At 47.8% G+C, this 23,112-nt stretch overlaps 1 protein-coding gene across 1 annotated transcript in view; it reads right to left on the bottom strand.

The window, feature by feature from the left end:
* NAA15 (N-alpha-acetyltransferase 15, NatA auxiliary subunit) overlaps positions 1–23,112 on the bottom strand; it is a 1,171,626-nt gene that overhangs the window by 376,523 nt on the left and 771,991 nt on the right. The window contains exon 13 of the mRNA XM_069631086.1: positions 2,800–2,928. Within this exon, the coding sequence (XP_069487187.1) occupies positions 2,800–2,928 (129 nt within the window). The remainder of the gene's footprint in view (positions 1–2,799; positions 2,929–23,112) is intronic.

Below are 23,112 nucleotides of genomic sequence, written 5' to 3'. Positions count from 1 at the left end.
CAAGGCACACACACAGTTGGCTGCCTTTAAAGCCATACCCCCTGAGGAAAACACTTTCTTCGCCCAGCCATCAAAATGTTTGTCGTTCCTATCAGGAGCGATGGTAGGGTACAACGCCAATTTTTCCGGGGCCGTAGCCGCCTGCACCACCAAACACTCCGGAGTGGGGTGCGTAGTCAAGTAGCTGGGGTTGCTACTGGCTGGACGATATTTCTTCGGCAAAGACTTGCTCACTGCCGGGAGACTCTCCGGAGCAGTTCAAGCCGCTGCCACCCTTCTCTGCAAGGCCATACGGAATGGCAGTACCGGGTCAGTTGGTGGACCTTGGTCAAGGATATCCGTCAGGTCATCCTGCAGAAAATCCACTGGTGGCGCAGACCACTCAAGTATTAAGTTAACCGCGACATAAGACGCCAGTACGAGGACTCGGCGTGGGTGCCAGGCTCAGGCCTACCGAACTCCACCTCCGGAGAGGTGTCCAAACCACTGGCGTCGTGCAACGACTGACGCAAGTCTTCAAGCTGGCTATGACCAGACAAAATCTCGTCTGGTACCTCAACGGGAACCAAACCTCCTTCCTCAGACCCTTCTTCCACCTCAAATATAATCCAGAGGCTGAAATGGGGGCCCAGAAAAAGGGACAAAGACATTTTTAGACTTGGCCAGAGCCTTTCTAGGGGGTTCCACCGTCCCACGGGGTACCTCTGACAAAGCAGCCTCGAAAGGCGTCGAGGGAATCAGCGTCGATGTCTAGTGTGGCGCCGACGGCTTCGACAGTCCTCGAGGGCGGAGCCCCGAGCGGGTCCTTCGACCGCCTGGGCACCGATGGCGTCGACCGCTTCCTCAGAGGTGAATCCTCAAGAGTCCCTCGACGACCTCGGCGCAGAAGGCGTCGTTGTCTTCTTCGAAGACCTCACAGGCTCCGACGGTCTCGAGGGCGTCGAGGACCGGGACCTGGAGCGGGCATGTCTAGAGCGATCCACCATGTCCGATCGAGTCCTTGATAGTGCTTGATGATCACGCCGACCACCCAAGCCTGAAGGCGTGCGAGTGGCGGCTCTAGCACGGTCACAGCCAGTGTCTTTCGACGGCACGGACGGAACGGAGCCCTGCGACTGAAAAATCACCATCATCTCCTGTCAGAATGAATCCCATTCCGCAGGAGTGGAATGCTCGTTGGGACAAGCAACCCGCCGACGGGCGGAGCCCTCGGATGAGGACGGGGAAGGCGACCGATGACAGCGCTTCCGTGAGTGCCTCGAAGAGGCAGATGAATGGCGGGACCTACTCTCAAGGACCGAGATGCCCCCCCCCCGGATCTCGACTTCCGAGGCTTGGCCACCTTACCGAGAGAAAGCTTCTTACGCTCCCGCAAGGCCTTCGATGTAAGCAACTGGCAGTCAACACAATCATCTGTGTCGTGGGCCCTCACCGAGGCACCAGAGGCAGGCGTCATGCTAGTCCGTCAACGACATCTTGGACCCGCAGTCCCGCCACTTCTTAAAACCCGGCCGCGGGGTGGAAGAAGCCGAAGACGACATGGATAATCTTCACAACGAACAGGGTCAAAGAACCGAAAGAACAGAACTCAGAAGAACCGAGGCACGCCGAGATCTCCGAAGCGAACACGTTTGCAGAAAAAACGGAACTGGGGCTACGGGCGTTGGGCGTCCTACTTAGAACATCCGGTGACGTTGGCTCGGCGCAGGCCCTCCAGGACAGCGTATCGATGCAGGATGCAGACGCTGAAAGATTTCCCGAAGCCGCACACCTGTGGTGATTACCTGTCATAGATATGGAATACGTCGGGGGACCCAATCCCCTCGAAAATTGAATTCTCCCTAACAAAAAGCAAGGCTTTCCCGGGCAAACGCATGACAATAAAATTCCTGACCGGAAAAGACAGGAAGGTGGCAAAAAGGCAAAATGGCCAAAGAACAGGCGAAAAACCTTGTCGCACGGCCATGTTAGGACACTAGACACAGTATGTAGCCCAACGCAGTAAAGCTAAAATAAAATACAGTAAAAATAGTTGAAGTGCAACTGCTCCCACTAGCTTGTCTTAAGACACATTTAAAAGTAGCCAAAATTCTATTAGAATGTAGTTTATCATCATACAAAAGAAACCCCCTTTGCACTGCATTGGAAAATACTTTGTGCAATGTTAAAAAGGTACCCAAAAAAGATATCAAAAATAAAAGACTACGGGAAACCTAATTTCGCAGTACTGACAGTGTGAAGTACAAGTCAGTTTCCCTATAGCTGAAGACATCGCTTCATTGCAAAAAATCGGGAAGAAAAGTTGGTCCAAGAGAAAGCCTTGAAAAGAGCTAACTCGGCAGACATTAGTCTGCCCCGCTAATAGTCCCCTGCTGAACTCCTCGTCCATCCAAAAGTGGTGTCTTAAGTAGCTGTTTTAATTTACAAATGGCACAAAAACACGAGAATGTAGAATCTTTTGTAAAAACCTAAAAGGTTAAACACAAAAAAAAAAGAAAACCTTCCTAACAGCACTGAAAAGTAATATCTCAAAAGAAATGTAACCACACACTCACCACCGTCAAACAGAATATGATCTTTGATAGCTTTTGTGCATGTCTGGTATCTGAATCCACACTTTAGAAAATCATATCTTGCTGAAGGTTGAGAAAAAGTATTGAAGAGAATTCCTCAAAATTATCAAGTTAAAACGCAGTGGATCGTTATGTGGCGACTTCAAGATGGGAAAAGTTTATTAAAAAACAATGATCATAGTAAGCGATGATTGTGGAGCTGTAGAAAGTTGACTGGGATACATACTCTTTCAATTTCATGGCATTTTTTAAGTGCTTCTCCAAATTTATTCATAGATTTGTATGCCTGGGCGCACTCCGTCTGGAACCACATACATTGCATTTCATTCAGATTTTCTACAGCTGAAGTTCCTTCCTATAAGAAAGACCACAGAAAAAGTCCAATGATAATCTAGCAAAAATAATTAACTTCAAAATTGAGATGACATTCACACAGTATCATAGCACATAGGTGATTAAGTGCTATTTGCTAGTAGTTAAGTAATTTTAGGAAAAGGCCAGCACAGATTTTAACATATCACAAACCATTGTCAATGGTTAGGCAATATTGTATGCAGTACCCTTTGGGTGCACTACCACAACCCTGACCTCCTGGCAATAGGAACCTAGCCTTTGGTATAACTCTGTACTACACAGGTTGTTAGCGTGTTGAGAAGCCAGGCTCATCTCAAGAGGGGTCGATGTGAGCTGTAGTGGAGGGAGTTACACAGAGATTCACAGTAACAACTGTTGATCCTAAAATTGCATTGTGAAAATATTTAAAATTGCATTGTGAAACCTAGGCCTTTTCCCCTCTATCCAGGACTCTCAAACGTAGGTGTTTTTTCTACTGTTTTTATAATTGCATTATGATAGTCCTTTAAATCTGAGTGTCTGTCGTCTTGTCCAATTGTTCAACTTGTCTCGCCTGTGTCTCGGTCTCGTCTGCTTGCACCCTGCCCTGTGTCCTTCCCTAGTGTTCTCCCCTTCCCTCTCCTTACTCTATGGTGCTCTCAGTCTCTCCTATTTTCTCTAACTGCTTCTCTATCGACTATCCTGCTCTCCTGCCTCCCTATCGCTGACATCTATACCAGTGCCTCCTCCAGGCAAACTTTTACAGACACCCTCTTTCTCGTTCCCTTACCAGACCTATGGACCCTACATATGATCTCTGTGCTCTCTCCTTTCTCTTCTTCTCCCATTAATGGTGGCACCCGGTGCGAGGCCCTCCTGGTCTCCTTCCACTCCTCCAAGGTCATCATTAATGTTTATGTGAATGGTACAGTCTTGGTCCAAGGCCCTCAGCCAACCTCTCCTCTGCGATAGATGCTTCCCGCGCCTCATCAATTTCTTTTATGCTCCTGCTGTCCCCTCTACCCCTCCACGGCTTCCTCGCCTCCCCCTGCTGCCTCCTCCTTGGCTACCTTGCCCTCTGCTCCTTTCCTTTCTGCCCCCACACTCCCCCCACAGGCTTCTTCTACACCTCCGCAGGACGTACCTCTGATTTGTACCCCTCCCCAGAAGTTTCAAGGACAGCAACCTTCTCCATATTGCTACTCTTAACTCTCGCTCAGCTGTCAAACACTCCAACATCTGCCGCCTTCTGTAGAAACTTCACCTTGATGTCCTTGGTGTTACTGAGACATGGTTCACAGCCAGCTTTGTCATGAGCTTTGACACTCTCCTCCCTGACAGCTACAAGATTTTCTCTGCGCACAGGTCCAACCGTTCCGGAGGGGGGGGTGTAGCCCTGATCTTCCCCAAGTGGATTCCTGCCTCTGTCATTCCTACGCAGGCCTACTCCTTTCTCGAATGCCTCGTCTGCAGGCTCTCTCTCCTAGCCATTCCCTTACTGTGGCTACTATCTACCGGACACCTGGTCAGACCTCCTCCTTCCACTCTGATTGGGCGGACCTCTCCTCTTCCCTCCTAGTCTCGACCACTCAACTCCTCCTTCTTGGAGACTTCAACATCCACCTGGATGCTTTCTCTGGACTCTTTCGCGACGTTTGCGATTCTCTCTCACTCTCTATTATCACCTCTGGCAGGACTCACTCTGCAGGGCACACTCTGGATGTTCTGATCTCCTCAGACCTTCCCCTTTCCAGCCCTCTCACCACTCCTCTCTCCTGGAGTGATCACTTTCTCCTTTCCTCCAAGCTCACCCTCTCTACCCCACAGGCCAAGCCAACTCCATCACTGCCACCCACCTTCTCGGTCATCCGACCCATGAAGCGCGTGTCAGATGAGGCTTTCGCCGCCACTTTCTCACCCCCCCCCCCCTCCCTTTAGCTGACTCCCACCGTGACAGCCCTTTCCATGCTCCACTCTGCTATATCCGATACTCTCGATGGTCTTGCCCCGGTCATGAGGATCCGCCTGAAGCCCAAAGCCAAGTGCAACTCCTGGTACGACTCAGACCTCGTCACCCTTAAAGGCAAGTGCAGGGTGGCTGAGAGGAAATGGCATGCTTCATGTACATCCTCTGACAAACTGGCCTGCCGCCTGCTCCAAAGGCAATACCGGATCTCTGTCCGCACCAAGAAGAGCTCACATCCAAGCCCACATCTCTGCAGCATCTAACAAATCGGCTCAACTCTTTCAAATCTGCAAGGAACTGGCCAATCCTGCCGCAGTCTCTACCTCTCCTGTCCCTACCCAGGCCCTCTGCACGGCAATGGCGTCTCACTCTCTCTCTCAGTTCCTCCTGCTCCTCTTTCTCCGCTCCTCCTCCTCCAGTTCCTCCTCCAGTTCCTCCTCAGCTTCTCCTTCTCCTCAGCTCCTCCTCCTCCAGTTCTTCTTCCTCCTCCTCCTCCTCCTCCTCCTCCTCCTCATTCAGCCACCTCTCCTCCCTCCTTCTCTGCCTTTCCCCGGTTGTCCCCAGACGAGGTTTCAAGGCAAGTCTGATCTATGAAAGTCTTGTGCAAACAGGTTCACCCCTGTTCCTCCAAAACCATCAAGGGCCACATTGACTCCCTGGCTCCTCCTTCGCCACTGGAGTCTATCCATCACCCCCCCCCCCACCCGAAGCACTCCTTGTGCACCCTCTTCTCAAGCAACCCTATGCCGAACCGTCCTGCCCGGCTAACTGTCGCCCAATCTCCATCACTCCTTTCCTGGGCAAACTCTTGGAAAAGCTGGCCATCTCAAACCTCAATGTTCACACTGAATCTGTTGGTTGTCTCCAGGATCATCAGTCTGGCTTCAGAGCTGCCAGAAGCCCGGCAACTGCTCTCCTGAACATCCGTGAAGACCTGCTCTCCAACCTTGATTCCAACACCCCGCTGTCCTCATCTTACTTGATCTCTCTTCTGCCTTTGACATGGTAAAACCATGCCATCCTGCTCAACCGTCTCCATAAAACCTGGAGGATCACCGGTCAGGCCCTGGCGTGGCTGACTTCTTTCCTCTCTGATCGACCCTCCCAGGTTCAACTTGGGTCCTTCCTCTCCTCCATCTGTGATGTTCCCCATGGGTCTTAACTCTCTCCCTGGCTGTTCAACCAATACCGGGCACTTCTTGCCCACCGCATTGCTGCACTCTGCCCCAACTTCCACTGTTAAGTGGATGACTCAGCTTATTTTCAGGCTAGCCTCAGCCACCTTCTCTCATCTCTCATCTCTGTCTGTCCGCCATCCGTGAGTGGTGTGCCGCCAATGATCTCTGCCTTAATGCCAGTAAGACCGAGATTCTCATCAGCACACCCTCTCCCTCCTTTCCTGTCACTCGCTGGCCGGCCTCTCTTGGCCCTCTTCATGCTCCCACCTGTGAGGCTAAAAACCTCTGGGTCATCTTCGACTCCACACTCTCCTTCTCTCCTCACATATCTGACGTCTCTAGGAAGTCACACTTACAGCTGAACCTCCTGAGAGGTATTCTTCCTTTCCTCTCCTTCCCCCAGAGGCTCACACTCTCCAGAGCTCTGGTTCTCTCTTGACTGGACTATTGCAGCAGCCGCTTTCTAAATCTGCCTGCCTCTACTCTCCGCCCTCTGCAACTCATCCAGAACAGTACTGCGAGACTTGTCATTGGCCTCAAGCCCAGGGATCGTATCTCTCCAGCACTGAAATCCCTGCACTGGCTCACAGTGGCTGCGAGGATGAAGTTCAAAACCCTCTGCATTGTCCATAAGGCCTTCTGGGCCCTGGGGCCTCAATACCTTCACCTCTCTCTTCCAAAATATCTTCCTTCTCAAGCTCTTCGCTCATCCGCCTTCAACTCCCTCAGGGTCAGTCGCTTCTCAAAGAACCAAGTTGGTGGTAGATCTCTTTCTTTGGGTGGGGCCTCCCTCTGGAACAGCCTCCCTGAAACTTGAGGAAAATCATCTCCAGTTCCGGAAGCACCTCAAAACCTCTCTTTGCTTCTACTTTTTGTCCTCCTCGCCCCTGCTGACTTCCTGGCTGATACTGAAACTGTACTGGTTACCTGGCCACCTTCTGATCTCGGGCCCAGGTCCCCTCCCCCGCCAGTCGCACTCCTGCACTGCCTTCCTAGCAACTCCCGAACTTGGGGACTGTTTTCTGAATCCCTACAGTCCCACTACCAGCACTTAACACCTGATGTCTGCACTTACTCTTGCACTTGCCACCTTCTGGCCGTACTTTTACTTCTGGTTTGTTTATTTTGTTATCCCATGTACTGCACTGTCCCCTACACCCGCCCCCCGCACTTTCCTCCTTCCCCCTTCCCATGCGCTTGTGTATAGGCGCGTTATAAATGCCATATCATAAGTATTCAAATAAACTCTTACACACAAGGTTTCTTGATTAAACAATTATTAATTTATTTAACAGTCAGAGTAAGCCTTATTCAGAAGGGGGCAATATACTAGTAACACAAATACAATCCACAATACACACTCTTAATATTTCTAAATCAGTAAGTACCCTTTTGGGATGGCACACAGACACTTCCTACACACTCAGGTGACTTCAGCAACTAGGACACTGTGGACATTAATATACTACTGTTGGCATTTAGAATCAGATTGAAGAGTTTGGCAAAGGAAAAGATCTTTCGAGCAGAACAAGAGATCACACAAATATTCTGAAGCAGGTACGTACTTTTGGTAACCCCCAATGCAAAGTTAGTTCACCCCTTCCTGGAAGGAAGACAAAACACAATGTCAGAGGGCAGAAGAGTCATTCAGGGAGCCAGGCTAGGCCAAAGTCAATTGGGCACAAGTCTAGGTGAGCTGGAGCACTTCTTGCAGGTAAGTAAAAGTCTTGCACAATGTTTTAGAAGTCTTTGTAGAAAAGAAGAATTCAAAGCAGGGCAACAAGCTGCTTACACTTGCTAGTAAAGAAGCTACCAGCAACTCTACAGAGCAACCACAACATGTCTCATCAACAGAGAACAAGTGTAGTTACACAACAAGAGATACGTTCTCTTAGACTGTACTGTACTTTTAGATTGAAGAAAAGGGGCAGCAGGTGACTTCAGTTCCTCTGCAGATCCTGGTTGTCCTGGGCCTCAGTTGCGGAGACAAGAAGGGGGATGTCTCGGGACTCCTGCACTGGAATGGGACGGTCACCGACCGCAACCGGCAATCTTCAAACAAGTGCAACTTCAGTGTTTCAGCTCCTCGCGTCTACAACAAATATCAACACCACAGTTCCTGGCTGTCAAGATGGGCTTTCCTTGCATCTGGGGTCAAGCACTATGTTGATGTGGCTCAGGCTCGGTCAGTCCTGCTTCATGGGAGTCCGGAGGGTCTTCCTGGAGCTCTTGGCCAGTTTAAAAGCAACGCACAAGATCTGGTGTTCCGCTCCCTGGCTATTCGGTTCCAGCAACAACTGCAGTGGAATTTCAACCAGCTCCGCGAGGATGTCCAGGTGGCTTACTTTGGAGTTGATTGGTCCCACCAACTCAAGGGGAGAAGTTGTCCTTGTAGGGGCTTATCCGTCGATACAAATTTGGAGTTTCAGCACAGCAGCAGGGCTTCACCGGACAAACCAACGTTCCAGGAGTTGCAGCAGGTGTCTTCTTCAAGTTCTTCTTCGGATTCCTTCGTCCAGTGGTCGACTCTGCCTTCAAAGCCTCGCCTTTTATGCAGGTTTCTCCCACTCATTCCAGCCTAGCTGTCAGTCACCCAACAGGGTGGCTGTCCTTGCCAGACAGCCAGCCGGCCAATCACCTAATAATGCATTTCTGTCTCCTAGGAGACTAAGCACAGGGAGTTTCAGATACCTCCCTCACTTCCTGCCCCCGCCAGACACCCTGAAGCCAGAGGCGAGCTTCACTCATGAATCCCGCCAAAGACAAAATGAACAAAAGGAACCAAACCTGGTGTGGCGCACAGAGTAAATCTCAAGAAGGACCTTTCCACAAAGAAATGGGGGGGAAAAAGAAGACCAGGGCTATTTTGACAAAAATTGCGCCCTTGGGCGCTTTACTGCAGCTGTAAATGCACACCACGGTAGTTACAAGTAAACCACTGCCACCAGCCATTCATGGAGGAAACAGTAACAAAAATGTTACATGAGAAGCTAGACAAAAGGGCTACTAAGTATCCTCTCGAACACCCTATTCTAAGATCGTGTGTGCTGGGTCTAGAAAGTTACAAGTGTAAGTAAAGTCAATTTCACTTCACTGCTCTTGGAATCCGTTTATCCAAGAGAAGGCATTTAAACCTTTTGGGAAATCCGAAAGACCTCTGTGCCTCTGCACTGAAGGTGCTGAGTGACAATGTAAAAGATGATGCCTATGGAGTTTGTGGGACTCCGCAACCAAAAGAAACAGAGTTCAAATCACATAAAAATATGAGAGTGGGAAAAAGGGTCTCACTCTCTCCAGGTAAGAAATCAAAGTCCAAGAGTCCAGCAAAAGAGCTGGGGGTCTTTAAGGTAGAGAGGAATTAGCACATTTCTGAGAATTCACCCCTACAATGTTATGTTATTTTGCATTTATGTACCATTGGTATGATCTCAAGGCGCTGGTAGGTTGAACGCTCTCGGGAACCGAAGTTCAAGTCAGTAGAGAGAGTCATAAGGTGCGTGGGAGCAACGGATGTGTGCAGCAGGTGTGATTTGTGGGATATCTGCTTCTTAGCAGTAGGTGTAGTGGTTGGGAGATCAAGAGTATGTGTTCGTTTTGGCAGGTTGTTATCCAGACCTGAGGAGAACGCCTAGGCTGGTGGGTGTATAACCAGCTATGTTTAGTTAGGCTGATGGGGAGTATGAGGCAAGTGATGGTATGAGAACAGCTATACCGAATGGTGTCATAGTATCGCAGTGTTCTAGTTGAGTGGTGGTGTAAGGAAGAGAGTAAGCGTGGAGATGTGATATGGTGGTTTACATTAGGTGCTTGAGATCGAGCACACTTCAATAGTTCCATGCACTCCAAAGCGATTCCATGCACTCCACCAGTTTTAAGTATTCCTTATTATCTAAGCACTTTGTCTGATCTATACGGGTTATCCATCATCCGGTCTGCTCATTTCCACGTTATCCGTCATTCATCATGCATCATCCATCGATATACTTGACCCGTTCCATATACCCGGTTTCACCCGTTCAATCCACATACGACATCCTTTCATCCACCTGCTTCATCCGTTCCAGCCACTTCACCCGTTCCAGCCACCTACTTCATCTGTTAGTCCACCTACTTCATCTGTTCTACCCACTCCACCCGATTTGTCCACACACTTCATTCGTTTCATCCACTTCACCTGTTCCAACCGCATGCCTTCCGGTTCCCTCCACCTACTTCACCCGTTCCCTCCACACCCGCTCCACACTCTACACCCGCTCGAGGCTCCACACCCTATATCCGCTCCACGCTATCATCCACTCCACACCCTACATCCCCTCAACGCTCTCATTTGCTCCACGCTCTCATCCGCTCCACCGACATTCATCCGCTCCACTCACTTCATCCATTCATCATGCATTACCGGTTCAACTCATATCACTTGTCGCAGACACTATCTGTCCCATCTTCTCCATCTGTCCCAGGCACTACACCCGTCTCATGCACTTGAATAGTCTATTCTATTAGTTCCATTTGTACCATGCACTCTTACAATCCATGCCATCTGTTTCATGCACTCTACCAATTGTGTACTCTGTGCACTCATCCGCATCTTTCCATCCACTCCACTCCTCCCCTCCCCTCCATTTCGCTCCCCTCGTCCATTATATCCATATCATCCATTTAATAGGTTTCATCCACCTTACTGCGTTCATACAATTTATCCTTTTTACCCACTTCACTGTTTTGATCCACTTATCTCATTCTATTCGGTTTGTCCTTTTTAGTTTACATTAGAGGCTATTAGTTTCGATTTCTCGCTTGGATCTTGATGTTGGATTGTTATTTATGTTATTATTTATGATTTAGTAGTTTGGGCTAGTTGACTCACTTATCCATTTTATTCCTCTCATCCACTTTGATCCTTTTGTCCATTATATTTGTTTCATCCATTTAATTAATTTCAACCACTTTACTGCTCTCATGCAACTTATTCTTTTTATCCACTTCACTGCTTCGATCCTTTTTACTCATTCTATTTTGTTTGTCCATTTTAGTTTACCTTAGCGGTTACTAGTTTTTGATTTCTTGCTCGGATCATGATGCTGGAGTGTTATTTATGATCTAGCATTTGGGCTAGTGTCATTGAGTTGCTGATATTCAGTTTGAGTTAGGTGTCGGTTTTAGGGGAAGAGCCACGTTTTCAGTAATTTGTGGAAAGACGCAAGGTCCTCAGAGAGTCGGATGTGGGGTGGGAGTGCGTTCCACAGAGTGGGGGCCAAGGCTGAAAATGATGATCCACCTAACCTGACTGATTTTGTTTTTGGTAAGACTAGGAGGCCGGCTGAGCTTGATCTTAGAGTACGTGCAGGGTGATAGGGTTTTAGTTTGTCTTGAAGATATTGAGGTCCGGTTTTATGCAGTGCTTGGTGAGAAATGCATAAGGTTTTGAAGATCACCCTTCGGGCAACCGGAAACCAGTGCAGAGTTTTGAGGGCTGGGGAGATGTGGTCTCCTGGGCCAAGCGCTAGAAGCAGTTTGGCAGCGGCGTTTTGTGCTCTTTGTAGTTTAGCCAGTTTGTATGCGTGCACTCCAAGGTAGAGGGGGTTAGCGTAGTCCAGTCTTGATATAACAATAGATTGGACCGCGGATAGTCTGTTGGGAAAGGAGAGGTATGGAAAAATGCGCCCAAGAGTTTTACGGTGGTCGTGGCAGGACCTTGAGACGTTGTTGACTTGGCGCGAGAGGGTTAGGTCCGAGTCTAGGGTGCATCCAAGGTTTTCTACTGAATTAGAGGGTGTCAGTGTGTTGCCCATGGTAGATGGCCAGGGTAGTGGGTGTGGAAGAAGTTTGGTGTTGCCACATATCACGATTACGGTTTTGGAGGGGTTTAGCAAGAGGTGGTTTGCGGTCATCCAGAGATCTAGGTCGAGGAGGCAGGAAGCGAGGTCAGGTCGGCAGGTGGGTTTTGAGTTGAGGAGTTTTAGAATTAGTTGAGCGTCATCAGCAAAGTAGCACAGGATGTTGTGCGAACTAATTATTTGTGGGAGGGTGGCCATGTAGAGGTTAAACAGGAGGGCTGATAGGCATGCTCCTTGTGGAACTCCAGTGTCGACTGGTCGGGCTTGGGAGGAATAGGTGGAGAGTAGGGTTATTTGGTTCCTATTATTGAGGAAGGATGCTATCCATTTGAGAGCGGTTCCGTGAATTCCTAGGGAGTGGAGGCGGTCAAGGAGGATTGAGTGGTTGATTGTGTCAAAGGCGGCGGATAGGTCAAGAAGGATTAATGTGGCGCATCCCACAGAATCTGCTGTGTTTTTAAGGTCATCCCAGATTGAGGTTAGGGTGGTTTTGGTTCCGTGTCGGGCTCTGAAACCTGATTGAGCGGGGTCTAGGCGATTGTTGGCTTCGACAAAGGCATTTAGTTGGGAGTAGGCGGTTCGGTCAATGAGTTTGGCAAGGAATCTGGAGTTTGAGATGGGGCGGTAGTTTTTGGGCTCGAGAGGGTCGAGGGAAGCATTTTTTATAAGAGGTTTGACATGAACCATTTTGAATGCGTTGGGGGGGGGGGGGGAGAATTCCTGAGGAAAGGGAGTCATTTATGATGGTTCTTGCTTGTTCCCCTGCGCAGGTAGATGCAAACATTTCTTTGGGGGTTGTGGCTGGGCAAGGGTCCAGCGGAGAGCCGGATGGTTTGCGGGCCAGGAGAAGTTTGAAATATTGGTCGGGTGATATTGAAGGAGTCGAACGTTGGTTGGGTAGTGGTCGCAGGCGGTGGGTTGGCTGGTATGGAGGGTGGATTGCCGGGTGGGTGTAAAAGAGCTAGTTTGTTGGTTAGTGTGTTTGTTCTTTCGAGAGCTGTGGTGTAAAAGTGGAGAGTGAGTGAGTCGCACAGCGATTGTGAGCGGGTCGGGAGGGTGGTGATGCATGATGGTTTGGTGAATTCGGTGATGATTTTGTGAAGTTCTTGGCTGGGATTTTTACAGTTTAAGATTCGGGAGTTGTAATGGGCTTTTTTTTTGCTTTCCGGATTTCAGCCTTGTACTGATGAAGGTGCCGGGCTAATGTTTATCTGCTCAGGGGGGTTTTGTCTTTCCGCTTTTGCGTTCAAGGGATTTATATAGTTGTTTAGTGGCCTTCAGTTCAGGTGTGAACCATCTAGGGAAAAGGCCACGGCAGGCTGATGGTTTGCAAGATGTGAGCCGCATTAGTGAGGTGTTGAGCCACGAGTCAAAGGTGTCAGAGGTTAGTTCTTCATTGAGTAGGCAGGTAGGGGGAGGAGACTGAAGGAGTGCGTCGGCTAGGTCAGGAAGGATTAGTTTCTTCCAGCATTTGCGTAGATTTGGAGGATCGGGTAAGGGGAGCGGGTTGGGTGAGCGAATGGTGAAAGAAACAATGAAGCGATCGGACCAGATGATAGGGGTGGGGTTGTTTAGATGTATCAGGTTGTGGGAGCTGAAGATGGCATAGAGTGTGTGTCCTTTATAGTGAGTTGGACCGTTTATGTGGGGTTGGAGATTAATCGCATCTAGGCTGTCAACCAGAGTGTGTCATAAGGTTGGTGGGAATGTCAAGGCATATGTTGAAATCTCCTAGAAGAGAATTGTCTATCGTAGCCAGGGGGTCTGCAGATTATTAGGAAGTTGTGGGAGAACGAAGAGGAGGTGGGGGAGAGAGTTTTACGAGGAGTGATTCGCAGGATGGAATGCATGGCTGGTTGTCGATGATTGAGGCGTAGAAGTGAGACTTGAAGGTCGATTTCTATTCCTCTTCCTCTGGAGGGACGGTTCAGTGCGATGAGGGAGTAGTCTGGGGGAAGGCTTTGTTGACGATCGGGCGAATTCGTCAGAGAACCAGGTTTCCATGATAAAGACCAGGTCCGGTTTGTCAGAGGAGAGGAGGTCAAAGATGCTGTGTCCGGTTTTTGCTACAGATCGGGCATTAAAAAGGATGCAATTTACTTCGGTACAGGAGGGTGATGAGGGAGTTGCAGAAGAAGGGGGATGGAAAATGGGGAGATAGAGAGGGGTGCATGGTGGTCGATGGGAAAAGTAGGCAGGCGGTTGAGTTGGTGGTTTGGGGGGAGGGGTTGGATTGGTGTGATGGGTTGACTGGATTTGGGTCGGAGGGGTGTGAGGGGTTAGGAGTTTCGGTTGTGGTTGGTGAGAATTCAAGGGAGAGGGGTTTCAGGTATGGTGAGGCGGGGGGTGGTGATGATGATCGAGATAGGGAGGATGAGGAGGTGGGTCTAGACAGGAGTGGTGATGAGTACTGAAAGATTGAGGGAGACCAAGTACGTTTCCTCTTCAGTGTTTTTGTTGTGGTTGGAGTGTGAGAGAGGGTGGGGGGGGGGGGGGTCGGGGGGGGGGGAAAGGGAAGCGGCTACTGTTCTTGCCAGGGCGAGGCGTGCAATTATTAGGGAAGGAGTGGGCTCGGGGGGCGGATGATGGTGGGGGTTGATGGGGGGGGTGGATGGTAGCGGAGATGGGAGTGCTTGAGAGGTTAGGCTGGCAGTTGGTCAGTGGGGTGGGGGGAGCGGGTATGATGATAGTAGGCAGGTGGGAGGAGGGAATGGGAGGCGGAGTGGCCTAAGGATGGTTGGCTCGCCATCATGCTCCTCTGGCTTGGTGTTTGGATAGGGGATGGTAGGGGATGTGGTGGGGGTAGGATGGGTTGGCGAAGGGGGGGCATGGGAGGAAGGGCGAGCAGGAAGGGGGTGGCCACGAGGGGGTCATTTTTGGTGGACTTTGGTGGGTTGGGAGGACTCATGCTTCTGGTTAGTTTGGGCTGTGTTATAGTTGTCATTGGATGGTTTTGTTCACACCTTCCCGCTACAACTATACCACCGGATGTTAGTTGAACACACTCTCTGATTAGCTGTACTACCGCGATAATTCGTACTTTAAGTTCAATTATACAACCGGGTGAGATTATTCACAGTTTCTAAGTTTGACTATACCACTGGTGATATTATTCACTTATTCTAAATTCAACTATACAGTAGGGTGAGATTAGTCACAGTTTTAGATTCTACTATACTATAGGGTGAGATTATTCACAGCTTCTAATTAGACTATACCACAAGGTTGGATTATTCACAGTTTCTCCATTCACCAATACTACAAGGTGAGACTATTCACAGTTTCTAACTTCAACTATATTATAGGGTTACTTCAACTATGCCACAGGGTGAGATTATTCACTTCTTCTATGTACAACTATCTCACAGTTTCTATTTATATTTTCTAAATGTAAACTGCACTACAGATATGCTATTGGGACTTTCTAAATACAGTTAAACCACAGATATGCTATCAGGGGCACTTTATAAATATATACTACACCACAGATATGCTATTAGGCGGATTTTCTGAATGCAGTTCTACCCCAGCTATGCTATTAGGCAGACTTTCTATATGTAATTTATACCACAGATATGTTGTTAGGGACACTTCTAAATGTAGACTACACCACAGATAAGTTGTTAGGGGGACTTTCTAAATGCAATTATACCACAGATTTGCTATTACTCCTAGATCAACCAGGATCATTTAGGAGCATCAAGCAATCAACAACTCTTTCCCAACCAAAAACCATACTCTGTCTTTCCAAAAACATTGTGCAATACCTTAGTGTTGGGAAAGGTTTTTCTTTTTTGCTGCTTTACTTCATAGACATCAATGGGACACCCTTCCTTTTGCTATTGTTTTGAATCTTTACTGACTTTTGGATGCAAGTGAAGCCTTTTTCCTCGACTTACTTTGATAAGCGCTGCTCTGTTTTTGGGGGCACTGATCGGTTCTTATTGCTAGGAAAGATTTTCTATTTGCAGCTTTCCTCCTATAAACTTCCAAGGTTCGAAATTGAGGGGCACTGGGAGCTATTCTGCTCCTGCTTGTTGCCTAATACCAAAGTCTTCCAGGAGCTACTTTTGACTCCCCAGGCCAACTGATGCCGAACAAGCACACTTATGAATTTAACCTTGTGCATTTGGGACATGTTAGGCAGAATTGCACGCAGTACCCTCTGGGACCACCACATATAATTAGGACTACAGGTGTAAGCAAAAACAACCTTTGGTATAAGTCTGTACTACAGTTTGTGGTAGCGAGCTGAGCAGCCAGGCTCATCTCAAGAGGAAATGTGAGCAGTACAAGAGGTTACACAGAGGTCTTACAATCGCAGTGGTTCAAGTAGACATTTACACTCAAGGTTTCTTGGTAAAACACTTATTAATTTATTACACAATCCTTTAGAAAACATTCACTAGAAGGAGGCAACTTAATATTATACACAAATACACTGCAATACCAAACCAATACATTTCTGAACAAATTAGGCTCCCCTGAAATAGGAGCAAAATGGCATTTCAGTTACTTTCAATAAGAGTAAAAAGGGACAAGTAAGCAGAATAGATCACAAATACTTTCTTAGGCAGTGCAAATAGTTTCAGTTCACTAGAGGGCTCGATTCAGTTCAATAGGCCTAGGCCAAAGTCAATGGACTAGTCTCTTGGGTAGGAAAGAGCAGTTCTTGTAGTAAACAGTAAAGTATTTGCCAATGATCTCAGAAGTAGTTTGTACGAAAAAGAATCATGTTGGATCACGAGCTGATTAGGCCTGCAAGTTGGGAAATTTCCACAAACTTTCACCGCGGGAGGCAAGTTCTCTCAATCGGGTTGGCACAGTACCTTGGTATGAAGTACAAGATGCAGCAGAAGATGTTGGTTCCTGGCGGTTCCTGCAGATCTCACTGTTCCTGAGCCTCAGTCGTGGGGACAAGAGGGAGGACGTTGGGGACTCCTGCACTGCACAGAATCGTCAAAAAACGCTGACAAAAATTGAGTCGCTTCAGTTCGAGTAGCTGTCATCAAGCACACAAGCTGGGTGGCTGTCCTTGCCAGAGAGTCAGCCAGCCAATCACGCCGGAGTGCATTTGGGTCTCCTAGGAGACTAAGCACGGGGAGTTTCAGGAACCTCCCTCACTTCCTGCCCACCCCAGACACTCATGTGCCAGGAGGCGGTCTTCAGTCCTCAAACCCGCCAGAGGCATCGATATAAAGGGACCAAACCTAGATTGGCGCGCAGAGATAAACTCTAGAAGGACCTTTTCAAAAAGAAATGGTGAAAAAAGAAGACCGGGACCAGTTTAAACAAAGGTGTTAAAGCGCCATCTTGATTTTTAGCTACCGGTGTTCGGGGTCGGGAAAAATCATGGTAGATCATTGTAAAACCACTGCCACCAGCCATTTTGATAGAAAAGGGTAGCATTTGACTGCTACATGAGTTGCTAGACACAGGGGATACTAGGTAACGCCTCCAGCACTCTATAGGAAGATGGTGTGTGCTGGGTCTAGGAATTTAAAAAGACTAGTAAAGTCAATTTAACCTTACATTTTCTGGGAAACAGTAGTTTATCCCAGAGAAGGTATTTAAACCTTTAGACAGCCTAAAGGGCTTCCCTGTGTCACTGCACTGTCTAAAACTCCATAACCAAAAGAAATAAACACAGAAAACAAACAGATTTCAAAAGTTCAGCAAAACAGCTGGGGGTCTCTAAGGTAGAGGGAGTTCGCACATTTATGAGAATTCTCCCTAACACATTAGGACACATCTATGCAAGCATAAAGAGTGATACATAATGGACAACAATATATTTTTGCATGTCATGTGGAAGTTAGAAATGCACAATGCTATGTACTAGCACCTCATTCCCCATTGGCAGCTCCTAGTCACTGGCTAATGCTGAATACCCAGGAGCTACTTTCAGCTCCTGCTTGTCCAATCATAATTTCGATCCCTGGACTTCTTTGGGACATTTTCCTTTTGCTGTGTTTTGACTCTTGAACTGACTTTTTGGTGGTAGGTAAAGACTTATGCTTTACTTACCTTGTCTTTTTGCTCATTCTTCTGGTGAAACTGATCAGTCCATGAGAGTATCCGCACTGAGTCAGTTTCTTGCACACACCACCTTAAAGAGAAGTGCAGGTTGAATACTTTGTATCCTTTGAACATTTCCTGCAGTGGCTTTTTGGTTACATTTCCAATGTGCCTAAAATGGACTTGTGGCAAAGAATATGTTTCTACCAGGTTATACACTTTTTACTCATGTGTTAGATACGATTTTCATACAAATTATAAATCTTACTCGCCAGTGTCAACCCCAGAACGTGTTTGCTTTACTGGTGGATTCTTTTTCCACACTCACAGAATCTTTAACTCTTTTTATGGGTGTCACTTTTAAGACTCTCCATAGGGTCTTTAATGTTATCCTCCGACAACTTCTTCAAATCCTGTGTGTACATTTTGTCCAAAACTTTGCAGCCTTTTGTCTTCCAACCTGACTGAGAATCCAGTTCAAACTGGGAGGCTGGCTGTCCTGAAAGTACTGCCAACAAATTATGTCATCACTGCACCGCCCACCCTACTTACCTTTAGCGCAGAGCACTTGTGTGTGCTGCCAACTCCCCTGTACCCCTGCAGCGTCAGTTCCTCCCACTTACATGGGACATGGGACACCGCTGGATCTTTTAAAAAAAAAAAATGTGTTTCCTTTTTCCTATGCCCCGCTTACGTAATGGCATTTGGATGCAGTAACGGGAGTAGGCATTCTGTAAAATGCTGACATAACAGTAAAAGCGTAGTCAGCATTTTAGAGTCGCAGTCATAGTACGATTCCCTGCCAATCCCCCCCCACCCCAGGTTTGAAAGTTGCATGGCTGTTTGATTGGCTGGGTTCTTGCATAAAAGTCTAATCCTGGAAGCTGAATAGTAAGTCGACCACCCAAACTGAAACAGAAGAGGAGGATTAAGAAACTGCGTCTTAGATGATTACCAGCGACCCAGAGAGCCTGCTGTGTAACCGGAGCCTGCTATTACCCTTCTTTGCAATTGACCTGGGGACTCCGGAAACGATGACCCCCGAGCCAGAGCCTGGTGAGACTAACTAGACTCAAGACCTGCTTTTTGAGCCATCCCAGGTCGTGCTGCGACCTTGCGGAGCTGCAATAACCCTATACCCTGCAACCTCGAGCCATTGTGCAGTGCATGGTCGTCCACATTCCGAATCTTGCTGAAACTTTGTGGGCATCCTGCTGGACCTCCAGAAACGAGAATCAATTCCCGAAAGTGCCCTCAAACGAGTGCTGGACCTTGCAAACAACGAGAATCGACCGGTGATATTCAGTCTTCTTCTGGCTCATGAAAAGAGCGCTTAAACAGAGCCGCGTCCAGTCATGAAGAAACTTGCCTGGAGCCTTCGGTGTCGATCCTTGCTTCAAAAGTCCTTCCAGGGCCCTGTCTTCATGACAAAGATTCCAGTAACCGGGTTTTTGGCTGCAAACCCTAAAATCCTCCTGCTGCAAACTCTTCTTCTGTGCTGAGGGACTGTGGTGGCTTGGGTATTACTTACCATAAGCATTTGGTGATTCCGGTGTAGCTTTGGGGTGTTTTCTCTGATCAGGGGTTCATTACGTCCAGTTCACCCGGGCCCCTGCTGGAACCCTCCTAGGGTGTCCTCTCTGAAGTCCCTGGACCCTCAACTAACTTTGAAAGTAGAATACTTACTTGTTTGAACAGTCATCCTCTGGAACTCTGACTTTACCTGCAACTGAGACCTATCTGACCCTGCTTACAGCTGAATCCTAGACAACTAGGGTCCCTCTTCTACCTCTGTGAGAACTCATGTAATAGAATTGGGTAGGGCTGGATACTTTAAGGGGTCTGTATTGAAAAGTAAAACAAGTGTTGAAAATTGTACTTACTTGTCAAAGAGTTAGTTGGTAACTAACTCAATGAACCGTTGCAAAAGTTCTTACTTACCTTGAAAGTGCTCTACCGCTTTTAAAAGTACATGTAAAGTTATTACTTATCATAGATATGTTCTGCATTCTGAAAAGTATATATAGGCACCTACCAGGAATAGGTGTGCGTCATTCTGAAAAAGTGTTCTCAAAGTCGTACTTTCCTTAGAAACTGCCTCACCATTCTAAAAGAAAGTAGATAGTAGGTTAATTTACTCACCTGTGAATTGGGACCCCCTCTTGCCAAAAGTAATGCTGTTGGTTCCACTGCACTGTTCCAGTTAGGATATAAATGTATGAGTGTCCCCAATTGGGTCTTGCTTCCCCTGACTTGCTGTTAGCCTGTATAGAATAAGTCTGCCTTAGGTTATATACTGGTCCTACAAACTGACACTCTTCCAGTGTACCGAGTAATTGCAGCAGAAATCGAAAGTGGAACTTGTAAACCACTGAATAATTGGGTAAAAAGCCTTCAAGGAAAACTAAAAGATCTTGCCTGTACTGAAGAACAAATTATCTCCAACCCAGTAAGAGTGTCAACTAAGATCGAACCTCAAGATTGGATCACCACAAATGACAAAGCTTTGGAAAACAAACTGCTTCAACACCTGCCGACAGTCTAGAACAAGCTAAAACAACCAATAAAGTACTGTGAAAAATTCCTAAACAAAATGCTGCAAAAGCTCTTAATGAGAGCCAGGTTAAATCAACTTCACACTAGGGAAGTTCAAACCATTAGACGACTGGCAACATCTAGCCTCTGCCGCCTCTGTAATAATCAAGAACAACCGGAAATAATAAGGCACCTCCTTACAACCTGCTACAACTGACCAAGGAGAGAGAAGCCTACATCACACCACTTATATTCGATCCACTGGTAATAGATGAAGCAACGATTTGGTTAATATCTGGGGAATCCTCAAGATGGACCACGGCAGCTGCGACATTTCTAGACGCAGCACTAAAGAAAACGTACACCGCGGCATTAGTTCCAGACCGCACATAAATCATGAGTTCCAGACCGCACATAAATCATGAACCGCCCAAACCATACTCTACTCCGTGACTTCTCTTCACATAAGTGGTGAGGTGATTAACAGGAAAACCAAAACTTCAAAGACAACAAGACACTTGTAAAAACCTTTTAAAATGGTTAAAAAGCAAGAAATAAAAACAATAACAAAAAATATACTGATCCTTAAGTAGCTGATAGCTCCTTTTTAAAAGTATATAGTTGTACCTGCCTAGAATAGCTGTGTCCAATTCTTGAAAACTGTTCTATAGGTGTAGCTGACCTTGATATGCATGGTGCAATCCTCAATTAGTGTAAAATGTTCTAACTGATCTTAGACTGTGTTCCACTGAGCTGAAAAGTAAGTAATTGTATATTACACCCCCTAGGTCCAACTCCTCTAGAATAACTTATCCTGAATCAGTGTTATAGGTTTTTACTATTCCTAGAATAAGTGTTCCACTATTCAGAAAAGTATATTGTCCAATTGGTTTACTATTCAGAAAAGTATATTTTCCAGTTGGTTTACTATGTGATTTCTTGTTGAGCGCCACAGTTCAACTGCTAGGGTCAACTCTGCTTGTATTACTGAAAGTAATCAAAAAATAGATTTTGGGCATTGCAAGATGGTGGCGTCCTAAGGTGGACGTGCGGCGGTGCACTCCGTCCCCCTCCAGCAGCGCATGGCTTAACAGCAACTCTTCGGGCCTCAGAGCAGAGCACTACAGAGCAGAGAAGATTCGGCCCCTATATATATGCAAAATAAAAGCGGGGAGGCGAGATATGCACCAGAGATAGCCCGGCCCTGTAGCAGTGCAGGGATCGGACGCCAAATTAAGAGCAATCGCCCAGCAGAGGGTAATCCCTTGCATCGCGCGCACGGGAGGAAACAAACACCTCCCAACGTAAATTAGACTACAGCGACGCTCCGGCAGGTGACCAAAACGGTCGACAAAGGGTGACCATCCACTGCCCTGAGAGTCCTCTCCCACAGTCATACAACAGAAGATGCAGAGTTAGTGGGCCCCATTCGAGCCCCGAAAGGACGTAGGCAAGAACTTGATATATATCACCGCCAGTGGAGAGGCTGGGGGGCCACAGTGAGGACCGAGTGCGCTCATCAAGGACTTCCTTCAAGCATGTAGGCTTTAGGTTGTCCTGGACAAATATTCCATTGCAAGGAACAGGCTGCCCAACCAGTTTTCCAGCTCCTTGGCCATGACACGGCTCATTTAGCACAGCTGGGCAATGCTTGCAGAACTGATTAATGTAGAGCGGTGGGCAGGGCTAATTTGCTTTCTAGTGAGCTGTCAAAAGTGTGCTGCATTATTACATAAGGCAAGAGATATCACACTTCGACAAGAGCCAAGACAAGAAAAGAGCCCCCTGGGGTGGCCCATCCTAGGCCCTGCCGGACTGGCTGCTGCTAGGGCGAAGGAAAAGGCGCAGGAACCGCCAACTGATGCCTGCAATCCAAGTTTGTGGCCGTAGTGCCTCACCCCCTGAAAGTTCCCAGCGATGAAAGGGAACCAAGTCGGACAAACAACAGCTAAGATAGTGACGGGCAAGCGAGTTCCTGGAGGATTACATCCACAATGTCTGGGAGCAGGGGTAAGGCCAACGCACAGAAGAAGCCATCTACTAGCACTCCCAAAGAGGGTCAACTGCAGCAATGTTGGTTAAAGGAATCCAATGAGGACCACCCCCCCGTCAGCCCAAGATGAACAACCCCAACATGAGGCTCCCCTTCTGAGCGTTGCCACGAAGAAGGACCTGGAGGCCCGCTTTCAGGAATTTTCCATCAAAAGGATGCAAGCGTTCCAAGCTCAGTTTGCATCCTTTATGGCGGAAATGAAGCAATCCATCAATGAGCTCAGTCGAGACATCTCGGAATTGGTGCACTGTACAGATAGAACGGAGAGGGCCCTACAAGAGGTGGTGGAGGACACTCAGAAAATGGATATTGCGCTGGAGGTGCTGGCGAGGGTCACTCACATCGAACAGCAACGCAAGGACCTGGAGTACCGACCCCGCAGATTGAACATTCGCACTAGGAATTTGCCGGAATCGGTCTGGGACCAGGACCTGAAAAACACAATCTCACACATTTTCGAATCCCTGCTAGAAAACGGCCAAGCAGGGGGACATCCCAATTGACAGGGTTCACAGAGTTGGCCCAAGGCGGCAGGATCCGGGGGCCACACCTACCGACGTGGTAGATGTACTGGGTAGATATCCACAAAAGGAAGCAATTCCCAGAGTGGCTAGGCAGG

The sequence above is a fragment of the Ambystoma mexicanum genome, chromosome 6q (genome assembly GCF_040938575.1).
Source record: "Ambystoma mexicanum isolate Mex_15411 chromosome 6q, UKY_AmexF1_1, whole genome shotgun sequence".
In the NCBI taxonomy this organism is placed as follows: domain Eukaryota; kingdom Metazoa; phylum Chordata; class Amphibia; order Caudata; family Ambystomatidae; genus Ambystoma; species Ambystoma mexicanum.
This window is presented reverse-complemented; position numbering and strand designations above follow the sequence as displayed.